Source organism: Sander vitreus, chromosome 17, assembly GCF_031162955.1.
Source record: "Sander vitreus isolate 19-12246 chromosome 17, sanVit1, whole genome shotgun sequence".
NCBI lineage: Eukaryota > Metazoa > Chordata > Actinopteri > Perciformes > Percidae > Sander > Sander vitreus.
The window spans coordinates 19,408,476-19,434,258 of record NC_135871.1 but is presented as its reverse complement, the minus strand read 5'-3'; the positions used below and the strand labels follow the sequence as shown (position 1 = coordinate 19,434,258).

General features: G+C 38.4%; 3 protein-coding genes across 4 annotated transcripts; 1 reads left to right on the top strand and 2 right to left on the bottom strand.

Moving 5' to 3' along the window:
• The first annotated feature begins 1,680 nt into the window (after positions 1-1,680).
• On the top strand, positions 1,681-15,751 carry smndc1 (survival motor neuron domain containing 1). 2 transcript variants are annotated; one of them, XM_078273556.1, is made up of 7 exons: positions 1,681-1,774; positions 2,133-2,247; positions 10,866-10,985; positions 11,460-11,602; positions 12,714-12,875; positions 13,858-14,011; positions 14,430-15,751. In XM_078273556.1, exons 3-7 carry the CDS (start codon positions 10,866-10,868, stop codon positions 14,565-14,567), a joined length of 717 nt encoding a protein of 238 aa, XP_078129682.1. In that variant the 5' UTR covers positions 1,681-1,774; positions 2,133-2,247; the 3' UTR covers positions 14,568-15,751. The 2 variants fall into 2 exon arrangements, with proteins under 2 accessions (XP_078129682.1, XP_078129681.1); XM_078273555.1 differs by lacking the exons at positions 1,681-1,774; positions 2,133-2,247 and adding an exon at positions 10,347-10,497.
• On the bottom strand, positions 6,330-8,422 carry LOC144532419 (alpha-2A adrenergic receptor-like). Its single transcript, XM_078273149.1, has one exon. It carries the CDS (start codon positions 8,242-8,244, stop codon positions 7,039-7,041), a length of 1,206 nt encoding a protein of 401 aa, XP_078129275.1. The 5' UTR covers positions 8,245-8,422; the 3' UTR covers positions 6,330-7,038.
• On the bottom strand, positions 15,594-24,529 carry LOC144532659 (max-interacting protein 1-like). Its single transcript, XM_078273554.1, has 6 exons — positions 24,161-24,529; positions 23,013-23,115; positions 22,736-22,765; positions 21,283-21,397; positions 18,118-18,289; positions 15,594-17,967 (listed from the first exon to the last, which is right to left on the bottom strand). The coding sequence occupies exons 1-6, from the start codon at positions 24,387-24,389 to the stop codon at positions 17,804-17,806; spliced, it is 813 nt and encodes a 270-aa protein (XP_078129680.1). The 5' UTR covers positions 24,390-24,529; the 3' UTR covers positions 15,594-17,803.
• Between the last annotated feature and the right edge of the window lie 1,254 nt (positions 24,530-25,783).

Sequence of the window (25,783 nt, the reverse complement as noted above, 5' to 3'; positions counted from 1 at the left end):
CACATCCCAGCTCTCATTACAAAAATGCTCTCCCCAGATGGCATATGTACCAGAATGGATGCATTGTACAGTGTTATAATACATCTCCATTGCTTTATTCATTACTAGCTACTTGATATTAAATGTGCTTTAACTACAATCTTTATGTAGAGTTCAACACGGAATCTGATAAAAGATATACAGTTATTAAAAAAAAAAAAAACATGAAACATTTTCATTTGTGAGCTCACACAAGCAATGAGCGCTGGCCAGCACTGAATTCACACATATTGTGATATTCTCAAGATGTAAAATCTGTAGTCTGTAGAGTTTTAGAAGAAAACCTCAAAGCAGCTCAAATATGGGAAACTGTGATCTGTCCAAATCAAAAACAAAAAGGATGGTATGTAACATTGCATATTATAACATTATATGTAACATTTTATTTCACAAAATATAAAATACTGTCCAAAGCCCGAAGGAAGGAAGTTCCCCCTTCAGGCCATTCAATTAAACCAGAAATTACCATCTGGAAGTCCACAACCAATCACCACAGATGATCTACCATTATCAGAGGTAATGGCTTAGAGCAGAAGAAAGTCAATCCTGTTTTGCATTAGCAAGATAGACAAAAAATTAATAAAACCCAAATGGTAGAAGAAAATCTATCATCGGTACCATAGGGAGCAAGGATGCCAGTGCCAGGACCAGGATCGAGGTCAGTAATCATGGTACAACATTTCACATGAACAAACTAAAACTTTCCAAACTTGTTTGCCTTGTGCCTGCATATACATTCAAAGTGTCACTCAGTTCTGTCTTGATTCCACATAACAGGCCTAGTAATAGGTTTATTGTAGACCTACCCACATGGTGTTTGGTTCATCGCTACCATCAAGGAGAGCCATATCCTTTACCCAGAAACTTCATCCAACACCTGCTGCAAACACTGCATTGGACCATAAGCTGTACAAGACAAAAGAGGTGCAAGATAAATAAATAGCTAAGCTCATAGATCTATTATAGTAGTAGTAATATCTAGCTATATTACTAGCTACTTACTCTACAGCACTGTGATAGGTCTGGCAATGTGAGACTATAGATACAATATTATATATAAGTGCCTATATATGGTAACTTAATGCAAACGAATCAAGTCCAAATTCAGTGCTTTAATTTGTTTAAAAGGGATGGCGCCTAGTTGATCAGCTGCCTAGTGAGTGACGTTAAGCAATGCTTCATTTTGCATTGATATAACGTTAGCTACAATTGAGTTTTTTTTCTGAATTATGAATACAAACCCAGCTTGTTGGACAACACGTACCGCGGTTTTGAAGATATTTCCAGATTCCTTAACGAACTGTTTAACCAAGTGGAACAAATCTCAAACAGAACGAAAGAAGCGTTTGAAACTATATTTTCTAAGTTGTTCAACCGAAGACAACTTTGTTAGCCAAAGATACATATCCTCATTGTTCCTCTTCCACACAGCATGCACCGTCAAACGTTTTGTTGTTAGGTTTCTTTATCCATTTAAATATTACTTACACTTATTTAATGTGAATAAACCGTCAAACGCTAAAATCGCACGCTGATATTTTGCTTGCGTCACACTCAAGTAGTAACGTAAGCTTAGACATATATAAGGAGATGGACTGCCATTTTTGCAGGAAACGAAATAGCTAGCAGTAAACGTTAACGGTTAATATCTAGCTATATGAAGCATAACGATTATATTTTGTTACAATGGATTAAAGGTATCTTTGAGGAATCTGGAAATGTGTTAAAAATAGCGGTAAGTGTTGCCAGACCACCTGCGGAGTTTTTCCAACAAACAATAGCGAGAGATCCAAACGTTAACTAGCTTAGCTAGCTAACATAACGTGCTACAGGGGGTTGGTAACTTTATAATAATTTCATAAATAATCATTATATACAAAAGCTAGTTAACCCCACTTGCATACCGTTACCCTAACGTTGCATCTTAAAATGCACTACATTAAACTACATTTTTTTTATTCGTTTTTTGCTTTCTAATGTTTCATGTTTTATGTAAAGCACTTTGAATTGCCCTGTTGCTGAAATGTGCTATATAAATAAACTTGCCTTGCCTTACAAGCCATATTTTTTTAAATGATGATTTACCTTTTTAGGAGTCAAACATATCTTCAGTGTAACGTCACTTTCTGCATGTCTACGCTTGAGAAAGGAAATCGGTCAATACAAATGAAAATCCCCACACGAGGCGCCAACTGCTGACCAGTAGAGGTAACTTGCACTAGCTACACACTCTGAATCCACAGATCAAATGACATTAAGTATGGCAGTAGTAGTAACAGAGACGGTTTAGAATAGAGTATCTTTGTTAGTAACGTTAATAATGCATGTGTCAAAAATAGAAATGTTTGACAGATTGCAGTCACTACTCAGGTCAGGTCTACTCTTCCACCCACTCCTATGCTTGGAATATATATACCACTATATCAGTGGTGATAATAATATCATAATATTTAAGCATGAGCACAAACAAAATCATCCCAAAAATAACTCTTGGTCAGATTGCCTTGTATTCATTTTGTTGAGTTTTAGGAATGTAGCAACACAATTCATTTGGGCTTTTAATCTTTTAAAACATACAGTATATTATCTTGCCTTGAAAATTGTATTTCATCTGCGAATATGTAGAAAATCATTTGAAACAGTTGCTTACACCTTTTTTTACTGCAAATAATAACCTCAGATATTGATTCCACTTTCATCTACATCTGAATGATGTAGTCATGTCATGTTTTCATTTCAAATAATCATATTTTGTGACTTATGATTCCACGACAGAGGCCCTGCCAAAAAGAGGTAAAACGCACAATAGCTGACACCCTTGCAGTAGATGACTAGGGAGAAAGGGAAAAGCGGAGAGACCATAGAGACATCCCCGTTGATAGTGTGGTACAGCTTGCGTTTTCTGTGTAGGTGTGTTTTCACTGACAGCATACTGAGGGATGAATTGTTGTCCACAACAGATAGCTGGTGATCGCTGAAAAAGTACAGTAATAGTAAGCTTTATACTATCAGGAGTTGGTGTTTACTTTCTATATGTATGTGTATGTAGCTAACATCATCCAGAAGCATGTGGTGGGGAGGGGTTTGTGCAGAAGCTTGTGCTTGAGGAGAATAGTAGGCCAGACTGGAATTGGATACGATCGATAGCACAGACGGGACAGGATGGCTAATGAAGAATGATGGTGTCCGGAGCAGGAGATTTGCCAGAGCTTAATTTGGTATCAACGAGGATTCAATGCAGAGCATAGAAAGCATTGCTGTGGATGGTGCTTGGAGTTTCACAGAGGGAGGAGTATTTTGACTTTTGGTGTTGATGAGCAAGAGCAATCAATGTTTTCAAACTCATTACAATTTTTATTCAATTTTAAGTTATTGTGGCAGGTTTTTAAGGTCATTGTCACTCAAGACAAATGAGTAAGACCCATATTTTACTATTTATAACGGCTCAGCCTTCAACCTTTTCACCCCCCTCTTTTCTTCTCTCTCTGTCTTATGCACAGTCGCACACATACAAACTTATACCCAAAGGCACGTCATTGTTTTTAATATGCTCAAAATTAATAGATAATTCCTGTTGTATCTAGAAACAAAGAGGAGGTAAATATGATTAAATGAAAGCATGAATGAGTAAAGAGTAAATTGGCTGTGCCAAAGAATGAACTTCCATTTGTTGATACATTTGATATATTTAGTACATTCCACATCATCCTGCGCTTTGGCTCTCTTAACTCCCAGTTGGGGTTCTCATTCCCCCGGGGTCTTCTTGAGCCCCTTCCAGACGAGCATGTTTTGCTTTTTTCGATGAGGTACGAAAATTTAAGAACCCACTAGCTGACTTTTAATTCTAAATACTAATAACAATAATCCCTTTCTCAAGGCCTGGAGTTTAATAATGGCTACTTATGAGTATTATGTTAGTAGGCAGAAAAAATGCAATGTCCTGGCAAGTTATCAGAAAATACCCATATTTTCATTTTTCATACTGATTTTTCGAACATTTTTCTTCTGCATAATTTTGACAGCTAGAAGTAATGTAATTAAACACATTCAAAAACAAGCGGTTAAAATAAGTATTTTTATTGAGTAAAATTGAAATGGCAGATGCAGTGGTGAGCAGAGGGAATAGAGCATGAGGCAAGTTAAACCTGATCTTCCTGCTGCTTGCATCCCTCACAATGTTATTTGATTATCCCACATCCTTATCAATTCAAGAGGGAGGAAGTAGTATATGTCCCAGTGTGCATGGTGCATTGTGCTCAATTCATAAGGAATGACCCAACATTCAATTAAAACACTCTATTCATCACTAGATATGATTTTAAACTAGTTAGTATGGTCCTGATGCCTCTGTCTGACTGCACAATCTCTGTCTGAGATGCAGTCTGTTCTGTTTGGTCTTTAATTGCCTTTATGTTCACCAGCCTCTTTGAGATACATGACTAGCAGCCTTAAAAAGCACTTATTGAGCTGAAGGCGGGAGACATAAGAAGGAAATGGAGAAGAGTGACTGGGGAGCTGTGTGAAAGTTGTGGGAATGCCTGTCAGAAGCAGCTTATAAAGCATAGTTCATAAGCTGTGGTGTCACAAGCATAAATCGTGATGCTCTAAAGTGGTAGAGGTGGAAATATCATCATCATCATATATATATATATATATATATATATATATACACACACACACACACAGTGAAAGTGGACGTGTGTGTGTGCACACATGCTGAGAATAGCAATAGTAATGATTACAGTTTGTAACCAACTATAATTGATGGTAATGTGGAGTGAGGTATAGAAGATTGAAAACAAAATGTCACTGAAACTTTACAAATTTGAAAACCTTTAGTAACACGTGATTAATTCAATACGTCACCAATGTTTTTGTGGTTTACATTCAACAAACTAATCAACAAGATATTGCTTAGTCAACTCGTTTATGGGTATTTTGGCATTTAATCTCTATTACTTGGAGAGTATGTGCTTTAAAAATGTAACGTATGTATCCTGCTGCTCAAGCATAGCGGAAAAACTCCATTATAGTTATCATTTTAATTAAAGGATGCATTCAGATTGCAACGACTGCACTTTAATCTTTCAAGACACATTGATGTGCCATGGATCAGGGCCAGGTAGAAATATTTTAAATGTTACATAATGTTGATTGCTCAATATTAGTATTATAAACTGCTACTTCTGTTAAAATATTCTACCAACTAGGCTATAATAATGGGTTTTTTTTGCATTCTTCTGCTGTTATGGCAGGTTCTTTTTCCTGAATAGTTTAAACATATTGAAACCAACTGTCACCCTCAGTCCTAACAAAGCCTCGTAATGATTAAACAACCTTGCAGAAATAGATTTATCTTTGATAAATTCCCTTTGCCACAAAGCCTCAAGTACCAATGTTTTTTATTTCTCGTGTCAGATTGTTCGTGGGAACTCTATCAGCAATGTAGTTGGTCTATAGTTTACCATTTGTGGTAAGTAAAATATGTTGTATTTTAAGATTCAGAGACATGGTTGAACCCAAACAAGTGTACCACAGGAATCTCAAAACACCATAGTCCCAGAGAGCAAGTCATGGGAATCACTCTGTTATTTACTGTATGTATGAGAGGTGATTGGTGGAAATGTTTGCTAAGTTGAAGCAATTATGGATGGTGTATTTGCTTTGTTTCAGGTTCACAGACTTTAAAAGTTTGTTAAAGAAAAGTTATAGTGCTTTTAACAATGTGCTAAAAAGGAGAAGAGACGGGGGAGTGCTGAGTACACCACATTGATAAGCTTGTGTGGATATTAACTTCACACAGCAGCACTCATATTTCTATCCCTGCATTGGTTTTTGTTTGACTCCAGGGGATGATTTAATGATATCCTGATATGAAGGACTATAATTCATGATAAGCTCCATTCAATATTGTATACCTATGCCCATACCTCCTAGGCGTAATTTTCTTTTCACATAATTGTCATGTTCTCGTGCTTCTTATGAATGAAGGCGATTGTTGGTGGTATGGGGAGAAATATTTTAGGGTACAATTTGCTTTCATGTCCTTTTGCTATTGTTTGTACAATGATACAAAGATGAATAGTTTTCTTTTTTTTTTCTTCTTTTTTTTCTCGATACAGTACAATACAGAAGACAGATTTAGAAAAGCAGAAAATTGTAAATGGCATTTACAATTTTCTGCTTCTCTAAATCTGTCTTCTTTCACGATGATGGTCAATTACGTAGACAGAAGCATACTTTCCAAATAATGTGCATCATTTTGGCATTTATTTCTCTTGCAGAATAATTGCTGTCATGAGCACATGATTCACTTTTCAGTCATAATGAAATTATTGACCATGTTTGTTTACAAACTATTGACATTTCAGTGGATTACAGTATTTGAAGCATATTGCACAACAAACACAAGTAAAACATTTCTTGCGCAACCATGGTCTGTCAATTTGTAAAGTTGATAAATTAAGTACTGTGCATCATGTACTGTGATGTGAGCCCTAGAGGTCTGCTTTATTACGATACAAACATTATTATTTTCACTGTCCCAGTTTTCTCTCAGACGTAATGTGCAACAGTAATCTTTCTCTTTTCTGTGTCTACAGCATACTGTCAGTCAGCCTTTAAAGCATGAGTACCCAAGCCATGAGAGATGATATTTTATAGTTGACTGATTTAAATACTGTTATAAATGAACACATACATGTTGAAAATGTATCATTCATGTTGTCACAATTGTACAATGTAAACCAGCCACAGTGTAATACTAGCTGTAAAACAAACATTGCACATTAAAATGTGATTGCATGATTTAATATTACAAACATTTACTGATTTGAAATAAACAAAATGTTCAAACACAAAAGCAAAACATGCTACATTTCACATTTTTAAAATATTCAATAAATATATTTTAGTCATTTAGTCATATTTACACAGATAAGACTCTGAATATAGATGACCAAAACTGCTGTTTTTGAAATGCATGCATACAAATCTCATTTATAAACCTCTTCTGTCTCTTTTACAAAGGATCTTTTTAAAAGACCTCCTGAAGTCATTGTTGAATATAGTGTATATAACAGGGTTTAGTGAGCTATTGCAGTAACCAAACCAGAAAAACATTTTGAACAATGTCTCTGGGACACAGCAGGTGTCACACACGGCGGTGAGCGTGTATGTGAAGAAAAAGGGGAACCAGCAGAGAACAAACACTCCCATGACCACAGCCAGAACAAATGTGAAGCGCCTCTCTCTGTACTGCCTTCCTTTCCACTTGCTCGCTCTCACACAGGGCTGCGCCTCTGGCTTTGGGGAGGTTTCTCCAGGCTTCACCTGAGCCACTTTGGTTATTCTCACGCCCCTCTTCTTCTTCAGGGAACATAGGATGATTTCATTCCCATCAGACGAGGAGGGTTCTTCCTCCACGTCTAGCCCGTTTCTCTCTCTACCGTCCCCCTCTTCCACCTCCCCAGATTCTCTGTCTTTTCTCCCCAGGGCGTCCAAACCACACATTGTGCCTTCTGGATTGCCATATTCTTTCTGCCTTTCAACTGGCAGGGCTCTTGTTCTTTTCTTGGCAATTTGGTATATTCTAACATACACCATAATCATGATGAGGCAGGGTGCAAAAAAAGAGGCAGTGCTGGAAAATATGATGTACCATTTCTCCTCATTAATTTTACATTCAGGGCTGTCTTTTTTACCCTCATCCTTTTTCATTGTGATAAGCGGAGGGAATGAAATGATGGCCGCCAGTACCCAAACTATAAAGACTGTGCATTTAATCCTGCCCGGTGTCCTTCTCTGGTTGTACTCGATCGCTTGAGAGACAGACCAGTATCTGTCTAAACTGATTGCACACAGGTGAACGATGGATGAGGTGCAGAAGAGCACATCCAAAGCCAAGTAGATTTCACACCACACTTTACCAAAGTACCAGTAACCCATCAGTTCATTTGCTAAAGAGAATGGCATCACTAAGGTGGCAACCAAAATGTCTGCACATGCCAGAGAGACTAAAAACAAGTTCTGAGGTGCTCTCAGGGCTCGGCTTGTGATCACAGCAATAACTACCATGACATTGCCAAACACAGTTAGCAGAATGAGGATACCCACCAGGATCGTTAAAGGCACAGAGGTTTGCACAATATAAGGGTGCCTGCCAGGCAAAGTCTCATTTCCACTGGTGAAGTTAAGACAACCCATCAGGATGAGCTGTGGTGTCGATGAGACTGTCTGAACAGTGCTCTTTTAGGAGGGTTGGAAGCTGTGTTTGCCAGCAGTCAATTAATATCATCCATTCAAGAACACAGCATCAGAGAATTTAGTCTTTTCATTTTGTTCACTGAAAACTTTTGTTGATTCTTTCCTCTTTGTTAGTGAGAAAATAGACACCAACATAGAAAAACCATAAGAAATGTTTCTTTAAGTTAAAAAGATAAAAAAATATATATATTGAAAAGAATAAAAGGAACTTTGATTTATTCCTAGTTTCCCACATTAGATGGTTTTAAAAATGGATCTATTCTTTAAAAAATAATTCTTCATCCACCAACATTTTAGGATTAAAAAAAAAAAAAACTTGCAGTCAAGTCCCTTGGCAGACATTTCATAAAACAGACTTACATTTTCGATAGGCTCAGGGAGATCTTGTCATCTGTTGTGGCTGAAGTGGAGACTACATCTTTTTATATTGGCCTGATCTGACGCTGAGGATCTGCTGCTGGCTCCACCTCAGTGAGATCAGGAATGGGCGGGGTTCATCTGCTGCTGCAGATTTAAAAGCAATTTGGTGTTGCTCCCAGACCCTGAAACCATTGGCTGATTATGACATTAACAATATTTTTTGATTTATAGAAGTAATATCTGTAGTTTATTAAACTAGAATGGATTAAGAGTACACTATAATTTTGCAGTTCTACCTTATGAACAACCTGTTCAGATATATCCTGGGAAAAAAAGCTTGAAATAATACCTAAATCTGTAGAGAGGAGCTGAGCCACTTACTGAAGAGATCAGTCACTAGTAGTGCAAGAGTAAGAGCAGTACATTTACAGGAATAAAATGTTTACCTAGACAAAATTTGCTTTCCTGGTAATAGTATAAATCAAACAGACATTTTGTGTATTTGATACACAAGTATAATCATAACATTGTGGCATCTCTTTGCTACATCCTTGTCATCTGACATCCAAGTACAAAGTCTGGTATGTTTTGTTGTAACACAGCTTGTTATTATCGTAATATGTATTTGAAGAGAGAAGCACACCTATTTATCTAGCAGTGATTTATGGCAGTGGTTCCCAACCTTTTTTGCTTGTGACCGCGTAATACAAAGCCATGTCTACGTGTGTGTGTGTGTGTGTGTGTGTGTGTGTGTGTGTGTGTGTGTGTGTATAAGTTCAGTATGATTTCCCCCTCCCTCTCAAACTGTTTCATCTAAATATTTTTTAAGAGGCCGGTATTATTTCAAGAAAATGCTAATTATTGTAGAAACGTCTTAGTTCCTTAGTCCAGTAATGTTCTCATGACCCCTTAGATTCATCTTGTGATCCCTTAGGGTTCCCAGGCCCTCAGTTTTGAAAGTCCTTTGGTGGGGATACTTTATATATAGTGAAATCAGGATTGGGGTCCATACGTAGCCTTTGACTTAATGTAAAAACATTTTAAAAATGTTAAGATACAGATCACAGACACGTCACCAACCATTAGTCATATGGTATGGCTATAGTCACAGTAGACACAGAAGTGTCTCACACTTACTTTTATAGCTGTATACCAGTATGGGAACATGATCCACAGACTGAAGATATAATGTGAGTAGTGCCGCTGGGCACGCTATCACTCTTCTTTGTACTTGATCTGATCGTTCTTGTTGTCGCGAGGAAGTCTTTTCCCAACTGTTAAAGTCGATAATAAATGATCAAAATCGGAGTGAAAAGGCATAGTGTGGAGAAAAGTAACTCAACAGTGGCAACAGCGATGGGATAACACAATAAAAGGGAGACATTAACACTCAATCCAAAAAGGATTAGCCTAATGTATGTATGTTAAGAAGTAGGGGAACAAAACAAACAGAGCAAGTAACAATAAGCAGGCTAAGAATTGGACACAGCAACCTAAACGGCACACACATCACATTATAGGGGCTCATCCAACATTTTTTTGTATCATTGTGGAGTACCAGAAGCTGTCGAACGTGAATAAACATACTATACGCTGTAGGAGTTAACTATCTCCAGAAGATGGCAGTAGTTCATCTTTAAGGATGTAAGCTGACGTTAAAACCCAAAGAAGAAGGTATTTCCTGCCCCCGACTTCCGGTTGGCTATTTGTGTACGGGAGGAAATAACGCGTACTGTTGTTATTTTAAGCAGTAACATTAGCTAGGTTTGGCAAATCGTCGACTTGAGATTTGAATGCTTGCGGTATTTATCAGTCAAGAGCATTTATACTGAGGTAAGATTACACACTGACCCTTTCTTTTTGTGATTGTACCTTGGCCGCTCGTTGCTAGCATTAACGTTAGCCGTCGTAACGTCAAATTTACGTCGAAGAAAGAGGGCCGAGGCATATTGCTAACGTTAACCGTTTTAGCGTTAAGCTAACGTACATTTAGTGACATATGTTCTTCCTTTATTGCTAAATTTTGAGTAGCCCAGGTTTCACTCATTTCGCATTTAATACACACTACACGAGCAATTTGTGTGATTAGATTATTGCTAAGCAAAGATGGCTCGCGATTTTAAGATGTTTACCTTTAGTAGCTAGCTAGTTAACGTTAGCCAACATTTTTTAGAAAATGGTCTTTTTTTGTCAACACACAGATGTCGGAAGACTTGGTGAAACAGTTGAACAGCTACAAAGCCCAGCTACAGCAAGTAGAAGTTGCCTTATCGACCGACTCAGAAAATGAAGACCTTCTTAAACTTCAGAAAGACTTGCAGGTTTGTGTGAATGTGATGCATTCAAGTGATTCGCACTCCGCTTAAGAAGCGTATTTCTCATTGCTGGGTTACAGAAGCAAATAAAGACTGTAATAATTCAGATTTATAAGCAACTGAATACCTAATCGTTACATGTAACCACTACTGAATGTGTTGAAAATCAAATGCCACTAAAATTCTAGCCTTTAAATGTTTTACTCTGGAAATTATTAATCTGAATGTATATAGTTTGAGTTCCTCTCTGAAATTTGTAATATGTAATTTCAGATTTTGCAACTACCAAAAAAAATCACAATTAGGTGTTCACCTACAAGAATCAAATCCTTAGAGCCTTTCTTTGCTTCTATAGATTTGCAGTATAACCTTATATTGTGAAATATATTCTTACATTGTAAGAATATGCATCCTCATTTACAAGCAAATATGATTTTAAAATAATATATATATATTTTTTAATCATGTTTTCTTCTACAGGAAGTCATCGATTTGACAAAAGACCTCCTGACCTCACAGCCCACTGATAGCGCTTCTAGTACCGATGGCTCGGAAACGGTACCCCTGAAGCATGGCTGGAAAGTGGGGGACAAATGTATGGCTGTGTGGAATCAGGACGGACAGTGAGTATCACCAGCCTCTTCTCATGAAAACATTACATGCAAGCGCATGCCTTATAGCAGTACAATTTGAGTTCTTTATCTGAATTAGAGTAGTGGTTTTATGAATTATTAATAATTATACATATGTATAATTGTGTGTGTGTGTATATGTATGTATATATATATATATATATATATAACATAATTAATGTATGTCCATCCATGTTATTTGTTTATCTTTGGTGCATACGATTGTACGTAATTTGTCACTTTGGACAAAAGTATCTAACTATTCGTAGTAAGATAATAAGTGCATGTTGTCCCTCGAGATGAAGCCATTTTTTGGAACTTATTTTTGCACAATTCAAACCGATTTTACCCACTGAGAAATTCCCCCAAACCTGACCATCCACACGGCAAGCATTTCATTTAAATTTTTGTTTGGGTTTTGGTGTTATTTCACTGTGGCTGATAATTCAGGAGTTGTCAGTCAATCGTTCTAAAAGCCCACAAATTATATTGTGGTGTTCTATTATTTTGTGGTAAACGATTCAATAAAACACCGTATTCTAACAAAGGTATTATAATTTTACATTCAAATGTATTTATTGAGTGCTTGGGTTGTTTTACCTTTGTTAAATAATGAGGTGTGTGTTAGTCTGTATAGTAGTGGATAACAATGTATCTTAAAATGTGAATAAATTGCTCATGTCATTAGCTTTTCAGAAAGATTGTTAGAAAAAACCTACAAGGAACAAGTTTTCATAACAGAGGCATGACCTGAAGTAGAGCGTAATTTGGGCTCTTTTTGCGTAGTTGAAATCTGAGATTGGCTAGGAATGCATTCAATCCCAAGGTGTAAATGTTATACAATTTGCCAAGCAGTATTTTTTTTTCTTTTTTTTTTTTCTGTCAGTGCATTTAGTTTCGTGCATGTTTGACCTTAAGGGTAACAAAATGTATATTCTTGAGGTAAATTGTTGTCATAGAAAATGCTCAAAGAATATCCTGTAGTCACATATCGCACATTCATTTACCATTTAAATATTATATTTATTTAAGCGTTGCTTATTAAGTAGAGCTTGAGTATTTGGCTCATACTCACCTGCTTACAGACGTGATTCTTTGGCAGGGTGTATGAGGCTGAGATTGAGGAGATAGACCGGGAGAACGGAACCGCAGCCGTCACCTTCGCTGGGTACGGGAATGCTGAAGTGATTCCTCTGCAGAACCTCAGAGCAAGAGAGGAGGGGAGACGTTCTGACGAGGATGGGAGTCTAAAGCCGAAATCAAAGTATGAACAAAAAAACTCTTATGTGTCTCACTCACTTAATGTGCGTATACACAAACCTTTGCTTACATCCTGCCTATTAACATTTTAAGGAATGTATTGGGATTCCCATTACATTGTGCAAGTGCCACCTATTTGTTTAGTTAATTGTTTTGTCTCATGTAATCCTTGGTTTATATAATTGTGAGCAGCTCCCTTTTAATTGGCTGTAAAATGACTATAATTCTAGGACATTAGCACCAGTGAGTGGAGTAGTATTCAGTTAACGCTCTACTGTGCCATCCTCATATTGCATGGTAATGACATGGGTGAATTTGAAAAAAGTTGGCTGCACAGTAGATGATTGGCAGATGATAGGCATATAGACATCAAAACAAACCATTTCCAGGCCTGGTTGATTAAATAAATGATTGAGGTTTTTGATTGTCGTTTTAATCCTTAAAAAGGAAAACTTCTCTTTAAACTATCAAACTTTGAGTTAACGATTTTGCAATACAGTTTCAAAATCAAGCACCTAGCTTTATTAGTCCTTGCTGGTTGGAAATTACGTATGCCCCCTAGAACCCAAATTAACATTTAACGTGCAACACCAACAGTGCCTCTGTTGACTTCTTTTATTTCTCTTGACTAATTTAACAATGCTCGTCCTGTGTCATTTTTCTACATAAAGAACGATCGTTGATATGCACATACTAAGCAAAGAGACCCTAAGTGTGTGCTCTTTTAACAGATTTACATAACGGAGATGGCTTCAGCAGAGATACGGTTAATATGCAATAGTACAGTTTATACATTACTATAGTTGAATATATTTTGTATTTATGGTCATAGGTTCCGTTAATGCAGCTTTCCTTGAAGTTATACTGTATGTTGGACTCATTAATGATATTCTTTCATAGTTGTTATATCACGTTTGTGTATTTGTACATCATGGACAGGATTTAAATTTCTAAAGGAAGTTTCTCTTCCTTGTCTGTCTCTTTAGGAAAGAGCAGATAGCGGAGCAGAGAGAGTATAAGAAGAAGAAAGCACAGAAGAAGGTACTGAGGATGAAGGAATTGGAGCAAGAGAGGGAGGAACAAAAGTCAAAGTGGCAACAGTTCAACAACAAAGCCTACTCAAAGAACAAGAAAGGACAGGTACGTGTTTTTTTTAGAAGCCTGAATTTATTTGAGAGTAACCCATGGCGCATTGAGCAAACAGTGGACAATGGTAACTTACTGTAGACGTCTCCTTCCATTTGCTCTCTAGCATCAAAATTCAGCTAAAAAAAGTCCAAGTGTGAATTCACAGTTACATGGATCTCTTCAATGGATGGAGAGATTTGAGCTATTTCAGCCACTAGCATAACAACCCCTTGTCCTTCACACTGCATTGCATACTGCAGCGCGGTACATGACTGGAGGGCTAGGTAACTTGAAACTAGTTCCACACAGTCCATGAATTGCTGTGGGAAGATTGCATGTGTGTTGTATATTTAAAAGTCATCAATCCAAGTCAATAATCCATTGTTGTATTTTGAAACATTAATGATGACTTTTCTGTTTTTTCATATAGGTAAAGAGGAGCATATTTGCATCTCCAGAAAGTGTAAATGGAAAGGTTGGAGTGGGAACATGTGGTATTGCAGACAAGCCAATGACCCAGTACCATGACACATCAAAATACAATGTCAGACATCTAATGCCTCAGTGACCTGATATATTCTGTATATAATAATCCACTGTACACTAGCTGTTTCAGTGTTTTCCATTGTGTTTATACATGATTTATTTGTCCCAACTAAAGAAAGCTTTGAAAGGAATTGCTTGCACACCATTGTTTGAAATATTGATGTAGTTTTCTTATATTATGTAGGTACAACAAAAAAATATCAAATAGAGGGGATTTTCCCTGCACTGGAATATGGTCAATTGTTATGTAAGAATAGGGAGTGGTGTAGAAAAGCCGTAGGGTTTGCTGTTTGTGTCCAGGTTTCACTAAGGCCAAATACCTGCTAAGAGTATAAACGGGGGTTAAATTGGGCCTCAGCCCCACTACATAGGCCTACGCTTTTCTATGTCATCGGTAGGCGCTTAGGTCAGAGAAACTGACAGCTTTAATAACGGAATGTAAATGGCTTTGATATTCTATTTAAGGGCAAAATGAGTAGGATTTGTCGGTCGCAGTTCTTAAACACAACATTCAAAACGAGTCCCTCCTTCCCGGCTCAACAAGGGTTATGTTGCTCGCCAGCAGGTGAAAGCCAACCCCAGGTTCACTCTGGTTTTGGAATGAGCTTTGTCCACTTCATGTTTTGACTTACTATATTTGCATTTTTTGTCCACCATTTTCGTAGCTTTCTCTTGGATGTGTGCTTATGATCTGGTAGCTGGTCGCAATGTTTTTAGAGGTTGATGCCCAGAAACGTCCCGAACACAGCAAAATAAGAAAATGCAGGCAGAGAGCAGGGTCTCTGCAGATACAGACACTGCCACACACTTCCAGAGGGTCACAAGTGATGATTGAAAGGGATTATTTTTGTATGAGTCCATACATTGTTTTTAAGGAAAATCTAACTCATTGGGCCTATTTTAAACGCTGTTTTGCTTTTACAAAATGATACTATATCATTTTTTTTAAGATGGTTTGCGGCAGGTTTCCTCAAATTTTTGGTAACTAGCAAACCTGAAACCACAGAGCCCAATTTAACCCCTGAGTATAAATATACACACCCGCAGATTTTGGTTTGTAAATTTGAAGCTGGATTTTAAACACTGATCCATTGTTAGGGAGTCTGAACGTCAATAATGGTGTTGATTTGACATGGCTGAATTTGCGTTTTAATTTCTGTGTATATAACAGTGAAATAAACATTGTTTTGTTTTCAGTTTTTTAAATGATTGCTTCCACTTCATTCTAACTGTTTTTACATTACATTGTTGCTCTTTTGGGTCCTATAGGATTTACCATTATTAATAAATCGAGCAGCATGCTGCATCTGTTAATACAACCCATTTCCTCAAAAGTCACAGCAGTTTTTTTGTTTGACATGTCTGACATTGGTAGTTCAGGAGGCTTACAGGACAGTGTTAACTACAGACTTGATTTATCTGTGATACTTGTCGGTCTAATACGAGACGCCCACTTTAAGTATTTTAACATTAATGGTAAGCTTAAAGAAAGACACTGATTATTGTCTGGGTGGTAGAGGTTTATTAAGATTCCAGGGAAAGTTTCAGGAACTGTAACAAAGTACTAGCAGGGGACCAGCAGCACATGTTTTGCAACAAAGTCACCTTGGATGGCTGATTAAGCATGAGAGAAAACAGGAGGTGTGCTTTGATGTACTTCCTTAACAAAAGTCTTTTTCATAGTGCATTTTATAGTTTCCCAAACAGGTTGGGGGGAAAGACCTGTAACAAGGAACTTTGTGCAAGAGTCATATACCCATGTTAAGACACAATTTGGTGGTGATCTCCTTAGGACTTGGAACAGGAAAATGCGGATAAATGATCATATTGAAATGTCTTATTTGGTTTCATGGATTCATGTCAAATATACATAGAATTATTAATGGGAAGTCTCTTTTTTTTTTTTTTTTGCTACAATACATAAAAGATACAGTACTAAACTTAAACTGAAGTATAAACCAAAATGAGTATTCTGTAGTGTTTATGTTCATTCTACAGACATTGTTTAAGACTTGTCAATCTGAAGCACATTACAACATGATTAGACAAGCTACATTCAATACACATGCACCATAGCTTTTTTTTAAATCAATTACAGTCGTTTTTAATGCTCAATATTAAAACTGATTCCACTACTGGAGCAAGTGGAAAAGTAGCAAAAAGCAATTTGGTGTTGGACGGACAGAATGGTGTTCTGAACACAGCCAACGTTAAGGATATGATCAAACTAGACGCTTTATTGCTTTCAGCCTTGTGCTTGGACAGTGTGGGATAGCTTATTACTGTCTAAATAAAATTGCATTTGCACACAATGTGAAAGAGATGTGATTCTTTCAACAAAACATTGAGTAAACCTTTAGCACTGCATATGCTGATGTGGGGCTACATTTAATGTCATGTAATTTGGTAAACATTTAAAAGAAGAAAAAAAATTAAAGTTCAAGCATGACCAAGATCTAGCAACAGTAAAATTAAATATACCAAAAATAAATACTATAATCATAATGCAAAATAAATTAGAATAACAAGGGTGGACTACACCACCTGTTTGGATACAACTGTATTTCAGTCAAGAGAAGGGACGCCACATAGATCAGTAATGGTTGTGGGTCCTAAAGCAGAGGTTATAGGAGTGTAATAAACATTTTGGAATGCAGACATTGTAGCCCTTGTCACCGGCTTGTACACTGACGAAGAAGTGATGTCTGGATATGTTATCCGAAGAAGAGGGGCTATGTTTTTACAAGGCAAACGTTCCCAATGATGAGCTTCTAGCTGGTATAGGGGTTTTAGTGTTTTTGCTGGTTTCAGAGGATTAACTTGAAGGTAGAGTTTCCCTCCAGTGTTGGACACTGGTGCGATCATGGGTCCTCTACAGGGTCAGTATTGATTGCAGGTATGGTTGATTCAAGCTGGTAATGGGTTAAAGGTCATTCAGGTGATTGGTTAAGTCAACTCTGAAAATGCGGAAACTGTATATTGCCAGAAAAGTTACATTTGAGGCTGTTGTGTAAAATGTTTCAGATTGATGTAGAGGAGCCCCTTGGCTTTTTAAACGTTTAGGCTGAGTTGAACTTAAGGCTGGTTCTCAGGGTGGAGTAGACGTTTCATTTGTCAGGTCAAAGATGGGATTGAGGCTGGTTCTTCATCTGAAGACAGTTAACCTAAACTGCAAAGGGAGAATGGAGCTTTAGGCTGGTACTTTAAAGGTGAAAGCCATAAAAGACTGCAGCTGAAGTGAAAGTATAGGCTGGTGCTTTAAGCAGAGAAAGCCAGTTTTAGACTGCATGTGGAGTAGCCTTCATCACTAGCTGAGCTCTGCCGGCTGCTGTGGTCGTCCAGGTCACTTGCACCACTGGTGCTTACACTGTCCATTTCTCCATGGGAGAACTCAGTGCTTTCCACATCAACTTCAATCTCCTCTGCACAAAAACAAAATGAATGAATACGGATTAGTTTTCTGAATCATGCAAGTTAAAATGTTTGAAATTGTGCTTGCCTTAAATGTTGGCGAACCCTAATGATACTAAAAGGTGTGTCCTTGGATAAAGGCTCTGATTCAGAACACTGACCTTTGTCAGACTCTGAGCGGTCAGAGTCCATGCGGGAGCCCACGCTGTCCGTACGGACCCTCTCCCTATCTCCATGAGTCTGCAGCTGGGATAGCTGCCTCTGCAGGTGCCTCTGTTCCCTCTCCAAGGTCTCCAGCTGGTGCAGACTCCTCCGATCCATCTCTTCAAGTTTCTGAATAAGAGAAAATGCAGGAGAGTTAATTGTATTGTTATGTACAGGTAATCAAGAGTGTGTGTGTGTGTGTGTGTGTGTGTGTGTGTGTGTGTGTGTGTGTGTGTGCGCGCGCACGCACCACATTGGGTGTTTACATTAAATCCCACAACATCATGTCATATGTTATGACAACACCTCTCTAGATGTTCCTCATATTAACATACTACACGCATTAGAGGATGGTGAACTTGTCTCGTGTGCAGTAATGTTAATATGTAGTTGTTTCTGCTGCAAATAGGATACCCCCTGTCCCTTCTAATGAAATATTCAGCATGGTTGGATTCTAGGAATAGCTGATGTCTCTGTGTGATGTGGATATAAGTGAAAGATGACTTGATGCAAAAGGCAGAGTAATTGTTTTGGTTTTGGTATATAAATGAATATGAAGGTCATCTTGTCCTGCATGCAGAAACATTCATTCTTTGCCTTCTTAGCTTTAATTTATTTAATTTCCCCAGCTTGGACATTGATTTTGGTACATTTGTGGTGTTCAATAGTTATTTTAAATAAAGCCTGTATACGTCAAACAACACACACAAACCGCTTACTTAAAGTATGTCTAAGAAGCTTACAAATAACCAAACTAACCTAATCCAATCGCTTCACACCAATCATCACATCTGATCGTGCCATAAATTAAAAAAAAACTAATTCATATAAGTACTAACATTTTGTATGCAAGCCAGTTGTTGAACAAGATTTACTGCTGGTGGGGGAAAAAACAACTGTTGTGGTATCTGTACAGCTGGATATACCTATACAAATAATGAAAATAAGACATTGTAGTTCACAGTGACACATGCTGTATTGTATCAGTTGTCATGCATGGTTCATTTCCTGAAGTCAACTCTGAAAATGAGGAAACTGTATATTGCCAGAGAAGTTAAATTTGAGGCTGCTGTGTAAAATGTTTCAGACTGAAGGCAGGAAGGCACAGAGTGATGTTTGAAGAGACTTGTATGTTTGCAAAAAAGCAGTAAAATACCAGTTTTATAATGGAGTTTGGTACGGTGATGCAAGTGCGAGTAGCACTTATTCATGCTTTTCTGGTCGCACAATACAGGGTGTTTTCTTTCTACTTTTTGCTTCCTGCTGTATTGAGCTTCATGCTGCTTGCACCTACTCCGCCCTTTTACTCATCCACACAACCTCTGGTTCCAAAAATACAAAACCGCAGCATTCAGGGGCCACATTTCCTGGACTTGTAACAGGCAAGTCTGAAGTCAACAGATGACATCACACACACACACACACACACACATACACACTCTCACAGACTGTTGCCAGGATTGCTTTCATATTTCAGCCTTCAATCATCCCTCAACTGCTTCCCACTGCTGGAGCCTGCAGACTGGGTTTTAGAAAATCCGATATTTCCCCCAAAATATCTCATCTGGCTTAGACTGTAGCCATCAGGGGAGCCAAAGTGTTGAGTCTTGGATGCTTTGATGCTACAGAATCATTTGTGCAGTTCAGGCATACTCAATGGCCCATTCAGGCAGGCAGTTCTAACAACCAGGACAGATCTGGTGATGGTCAGTGTACTACTATTCACATTAACCTAAAGTGTGAAAGACAAAAGACCTAATCAAAGACTCAACAAGGCTTAAAATCCTACAAAGGATAGCCCTGGCAACAGGGAGATTGTCCTGTAAAAGGGGAAGAAAAATTGAAATGACCAAACAGCAACTATAATGTCCTAATGCTGAGGCCAAAGTACAATAAAGTGCAGTTCATCTAACAGTTCTGAGAAAACTGACTGCATGAAAGTGTCCAGTGAAAACCCCTAACTTTTCTGTTGCTATATTCAATATCTCATTTACCCACTTCTAATGTGAGGCGATTGAGTGACAGTTTAGCACCAAATTGGTCTCAGCTTGCCATAAATCACGTGTGTGCTGTCCTTAACCTTTTGTATTAGATATTGAATGAACTGAGCCAAAAAGTTCAAAGAAGAGGTAGTAAAACCAGACCTTTCTCCTCTTTTCCTGTGTTTATACCGTGTCGGCCATGATTACAAAACAAGTAAGAGCGCGGTTATGTCTTTGTTAAACTAACGCACCTAACACAATGTATAGAATTCCAAAACACAATGTATAGAATTCCAAAGGTCAAATGGATTTCTGGCTAAATATTGAGCTGCTTATGTAGACAGTGGGGCTCCACTGTGATCACGCCTGATGGACAGTAAAGTATCACAGCAGCTTGTACCTCGAGAGGAAACCAGAGGCTGTGGGCCACCAAGGGTGAGAGCTAGGAGACTAAAATACAATTATGTTCTAAAAATAAATAAAAAATCAGGATCAGTCTATTGACTGGTTAAGGCTTTTATAAACCATCACTATGGATTCACATTAGGTCTCAAATAGTTATTAAATGGGAGTCATTCTAGGCGCCTCCTCTTGTACGTCATCCTCTAGTACTGCAGATCTATATTTGCTGTCAATATGACAGCAACCGTTTTTTTACGCAAGGGTATGTCTCTTAATTTCAGGTATATGTGAGTGATAGGCACACATAGCATTTTGCTTTGTGAGTGTAAAACATGAATTATGTACCAAAAGATACATTTACATTTATTCTTGGCTTCTGTCCAAAATGACGTACAAAATAGATGAATGGCTGTAATGTGACGTTGCAAGCAATTTGCCTTTTTCACTGATGACATTTTGATATGTCGCAGTAGGAAAAGCACAGGAGTAAATAAAAAAATTCACGATTTAGCTGCTTTAGTCTGTTGTGAAAAAGGACAATTTTAGCATGATGACTCTTGTGATGTTGCTACTCCTACTTTCCCAAACTAGCATTACCAACTATTAGCATGTGTCCAGTCAGGAAAAAGAAGCAGTGGGAACAGTATCTTGATATGTTTGGGTTACTTTTGAGCACAAAATTGGACAGAAATCAGCCCTTAATCCCATGATGGTACCATACAACAGGGGCTACCACACCTTGATATGTGCTTTGGCCTTGTTGAGCAGTCCCAGTGTGGTGTGTCGACTGCAGTCTGGTCCCAGAGGGATGAGGGACTTCAACCTCTCCAAACACAGGCGGAGATGTGCTCGTCTGCGGGAGGAGACACATTCAAGACGGGTCATTTCTCTTTTGAGACAGCATACATGGAGTAATGTGCATTGTCCAACAATTATACAGACATAAAGATTAATTTCCAGACTAATGTATTCTCGTAATCTTCACGGATGCTGACTAAATCAGATTATAATTTGATTACCTTCTTATCCAATCTGATTAGTTCTGTAATAGTTAAGGCAAACCGCTGTTTGATTGGTCCTGTTAAATTCTAATTATGATAGCATTAATCCATCTGTGATAAGCAATGTAACAAGATATTCAGGCACTTGATTTATCTGTTTATCCATTTCGCCATCTGACACCTTTGCTGAGGTCAGCTCAATACTCTGTTTCTGATCCACCGAGGCCTCTGGGCCTGTGGTCTGAATGAATGCAGAAACTGGCAAAGGACACTCACTCTCCTTTCAAATAATGGAGAAAAATGTAGGTCAAGTTGTGATGTCATCTCTTCTCTCTGCATTGGCCACCATTTTGTAAAATAAAATAGCCGGATGTGAAATAAGCCTTGCTCGTGAAGATGCCCATTTTCTCATCACTAAGTGCATCTCTAAAACTAAGATTCTCACACACATGGTTTGCTGTTGAAGATTAACTGGGCATTTCATTTTAGGATAAACGTGTCCTGACATTTGTGCCATGCTCAAAGCAGTGGCCGTTTCATCCTGGAGTAATAGCAGCAAGCTGCTGTTACATTTGCAGCTGAGAAACACTCAGGAAGGAGCCCTGTTGTCTGGATACAGACGGTTCCCATTTGCTGACTGGGGAAATGTCTGCATGTCCTCTAGGAACTGCTGCTACTGAGGCTGCATTACACCTCCCTTTTATTTGCCTTGCAAAATGCACACTGCCATCATACACAATAGGTGAATTTCCAAGTTGTTGATAAAAAATGTCTTTTTGGAAGTCCTGTGATGATAATAGGCTGATTCATAGGCCTGCAGCGCATCTCGTTTTGAAATGTTATGCACCACGATATGCAAACATGGCAGAATGGAGAAAGCTTGTGGTTTATCAGCTTGAAGCTCCATTTTGGGACAGCTGGCTCTTGAGATAGACTCCCTGTGTACCTCATTTGCTAAAGCAGTTAAAATGCTGTGGATGCTATCTTACTCTCTCCCTCTTCTGTTTGAATTTTGCCATAAGTTGTTGTGCACAAAAGTCGACTGAAATAAGATGGCAGAATTCTAAGATGACCTACCGTCTCAACATTTCACTATCTTCATCGTGTCCTTCAGTGTAGTCTCAACCTTTCAGTACTGTCTTTGTCACAAACACGCATACAAATGACCTCTTCAGTCTTGTTTTACTCACCTATTTTTTTCCAGTTCATTGTGTGCTGACCTGTTGATGTTATAAATATATGAACAAAAATGTTATACAAGTCTTAATGATGCAAAATACAACATATTATATGTACAAACCAAATCCAATAGTTATACAATCTAATGTTGCAATGATAAAAGAATCATGCTATACCACAATACTGATAATGTAATGTTCATAATAATTTTATTAATAGTGATTGTGCATCATGTAGAATTTAAAATATGTTCTCAAATCCATGCATAAACGAAGACAAACATCACACCTGTTGTGAATATTGTCCAATTTCTTGTTCTTGAATTTACGCTGTTTCTGATGATGAACAGTCTGGGTCACAGGGTAAGTTGAAGCATAACCATGCTCACATTCTGGTGATGAAAATGATCAAGAGGATTAAAAAGAGGATTGTACAGTTTTTACAAATGTGCTCCAAGCTAAATGCTTCAGGAGGGCTTGGATTTGCATGATGGATGTGACCTTAACTGACCTGAATTCTAAATTGGCAACACATCCATGGAACTAAACTAAAAGAATTAAAACTCATTGTAATAGACAGACAACCCTTCTTAGCAAATGTTAATATCAATACACTCATGCATTAGGCTGTATGTTTAAAGGACGCATTTCTGTTCTACGGTTGTTTAAAAATGCCTACAGTTCCCATGAACCCTCCATCCCAGTAACATAGGACGTCAGACGTGAACCCGCGTGTGATTGGCTATCTGCAGTGACTCGCGCTGGGAACATGTGTGCCGACCAATGAAAACTTTACAATTTGTTCCATGTGGAAACCATGTGAACAACACATACAAGGAAGAAGCAGCTGCTTCTGAAAATGATAGGTGGGCTTTCAATTGGAAATATTTAGAGAAAATAAACTCAAACTCGCAGTTTGTATGTGCAAGACGGTCCTTGAATGCTATATTTTTGAGTGGATGAGATATTTTAATAGAATAAGCGTGAAAGGAGCTGGGATCAACTGAGATAAAAGATGAATTCGAAAATTAGGAGTCTTAATCATCATAAATGTCTACATGAATTAACCTAAATGTGCACATATGCAAGGTCTATTTAATCGTGCTTATTCAATGAAATCTCCCGGTCTGTCAAAGACCAGTTTTGGTCAGAATGGGAGCAGAAGATCATTTAGCTGAAGGCTATTGTTGCAATAAAATCTCTCTCTGGCAATGCACTTTCGTTCTGAATTTAAAATGTAGGCAATTTTCCGATTTCTTTTCAATGGATGATATTTTGTGTGTTAGGTCGATTAGACTAGTTTTTCAGTAGCAGGTGAAATATATTGGCTGCTGTCAGGCTCATCTGTCCGCTGCGCGTCTTTTGTCGCCTTCGCCTCTATTGTTGTCTGCTCGGCGCATTACGTGTTAATATCCCCTACTGCCCGTGTTTACTTACTTCCGTTGTTCTTGTCGATATTTTCTAGGTAATTTGCTGCATCGAGCAGCACTTGCACGTTCTTCATGAAAGTGCCGATTTGGTCCATTGCGGAACATTTGGAGTATAAAACGTCGCTGAAAGAATAGTCGGACAATTCTCCGAAATCCTGCTGGTCCATTGAAGCATCAGACTCCGACAGAACCTCTTCGGGTTTCACCTCGCTGTGCTGTCGCATGTACTTTACCATTTTCACTTTGTTTGGGGGGGGGGGGGGGACTTTGACAAATAAGCAGCGCTGAAAGTGCTCCTTGTCCCGTCTGTGCGCTGAGCGGATGACTGAAATGAACTAGGCTCGGTGGAATTGCAGTCCTTAGCCTCAGCCACTTGCCCTACTTGGTGGATAATCCCTCCCACTAACGCATGCACATTGCATTCATTGTCAACTGTGCCATAATACATCCTCATTATCAATACTGCAGGAGAGTAACAAATAACGACGCTGCTTTATTTCACTTGAAACATACTGATAATTTATGACAAATAAGAGCTGCCTTTCACGTGCACCCAGTTTTTCTGACTGTATGTGAACAAGTGTAAAGCATCATGACCACATGACAGTAGACAGTAGCAGGTCTAATCAATAGTGCAACCTGGTTAGCAGAGACAGGGAAAGGGTTGGTGCCTGATGTGGTACTTAAGGGGATTTGCTTACTCCTCACTGTTAGGAGTATTAGGAGTTTCACCTGGGTGTGAATGCAATACATTCATATGATTTTAGAGGTAGTTTGAGGTTATTTGCCTTCGATAATACCATTGTTTTCACCTATCTTTGGCTTTCCAAAGATAGGTGAAACAATTTTCTCTTGTTTTCCCCTCGGCTCCTCTGGGTGTGTTGTATAGTTCTCCAGTTCTAAAACAATCTAAACTCACGTAGAGATAACAAGCAAGTAATGAAGTGAGTTAATGTCAGAACGAACAGGGGCTGCTTCAGTTCGGTGGGCAACAGAATTTACACGATAGTGAAAGTGGAAAAGCTAACCTTGTAATTTGTTTTACTTCTAGTTTTATTTCCCACTTCTGCTGCCCCTTTTGACTGATTAAGAAGTCATTTTTTTCCCACACCGTGAGGAATGGAGGAGGACAGAGGGGAAAGGGCCTGCCTTTACGAGGCTAGCCATGCGTGCAGGGCCGTGTTGTGCCTCTGAGACAATGGGTGCAGATGGCTGGCCCGCTGCAGATGTGGCCAGACCTGTAACGGACGCCTGTGAGAGAGTACACCCTCCCATGGAGTCTATTTCAGCTGCATGCCTGACAAGGCCTGACACACACACAGACAGTCCTGATCCGAAACAGAGTTGCACTCTTTAGTGGCAAAAACAGGCTAAATTTGTTTGGAAAGATGAAAATGGTTTCTTATAAAATCAAACAAATACAGCCCTGTTTTAGGAATACTTTATCTGCTAGTATGCTTTTTCCCCATTTGATTAAGGGTCTTGTTACCAGAGCATCTTCCACATAACACCAATGCAAATGTGGGGGGGTGGAAAACTGACATGGAAAGGCTCAAACCAGGAAAAGGCTCATCTGTGCTGTTAGGCTTGTGTGCAGGCTGACCGACTGTGCGAGCTGCACACTGATAGG

Excerpts from the sequence above, each read along its gene's own strand:
- LOC144532419 (XM_078273149.1), bottom strand. The coding sequence starts at position 8,244 with ATGGGTTGTCTTAACTTCACCAGTGGAAATGAGACTTTGCCTGGCAGG.
- smndc1 (XM_078273556.1), top strand. The coding sequence starts at position 10,866 with ATGTCGGAAGACTTGGTGAAACAGTTGAACAGCTACAAAGCCCAGCTA. Across the intron at positions 10,986-11,459 it reads AACTTCAGAAAGACTTGCAG|GAAGTCATCGATTTGACAAA; the intron begins GTTTGTGTGAAT and ends TTTCTTCTACAG. Across the intron at positions 12,876-13,857 it reads AGTCTAAAGCCGAAATCAAA|GAAAGAGCAGATAGCGGAGC; the intron begins GTATGAACAAAA and ends CTGTCTCTTTAG.
- LOC144532659 (XM_078273554.1), bottom strand. The coding sequence starts at position 24,389 with ATGGTAAAGTACATGCGACAGCACAGCGAGGTGAAACCCGAAGAGGTT. Across the intron at positions 23,116-24,160 it reads TATCGACAAGAACAACGGAA|AATGTGAGCATGGTTATGCT; the intron begins GTAAGTAAACAC and ends TTTCATCACCAG. Across the intron at positions 21,398-22,735 it reads AATGAACTGGAAAAAAATAG|ACGAGCACATCTCCGCCTGT; the intron begins GTGAGTAAAACA and ends CTCCTCCCGCAG.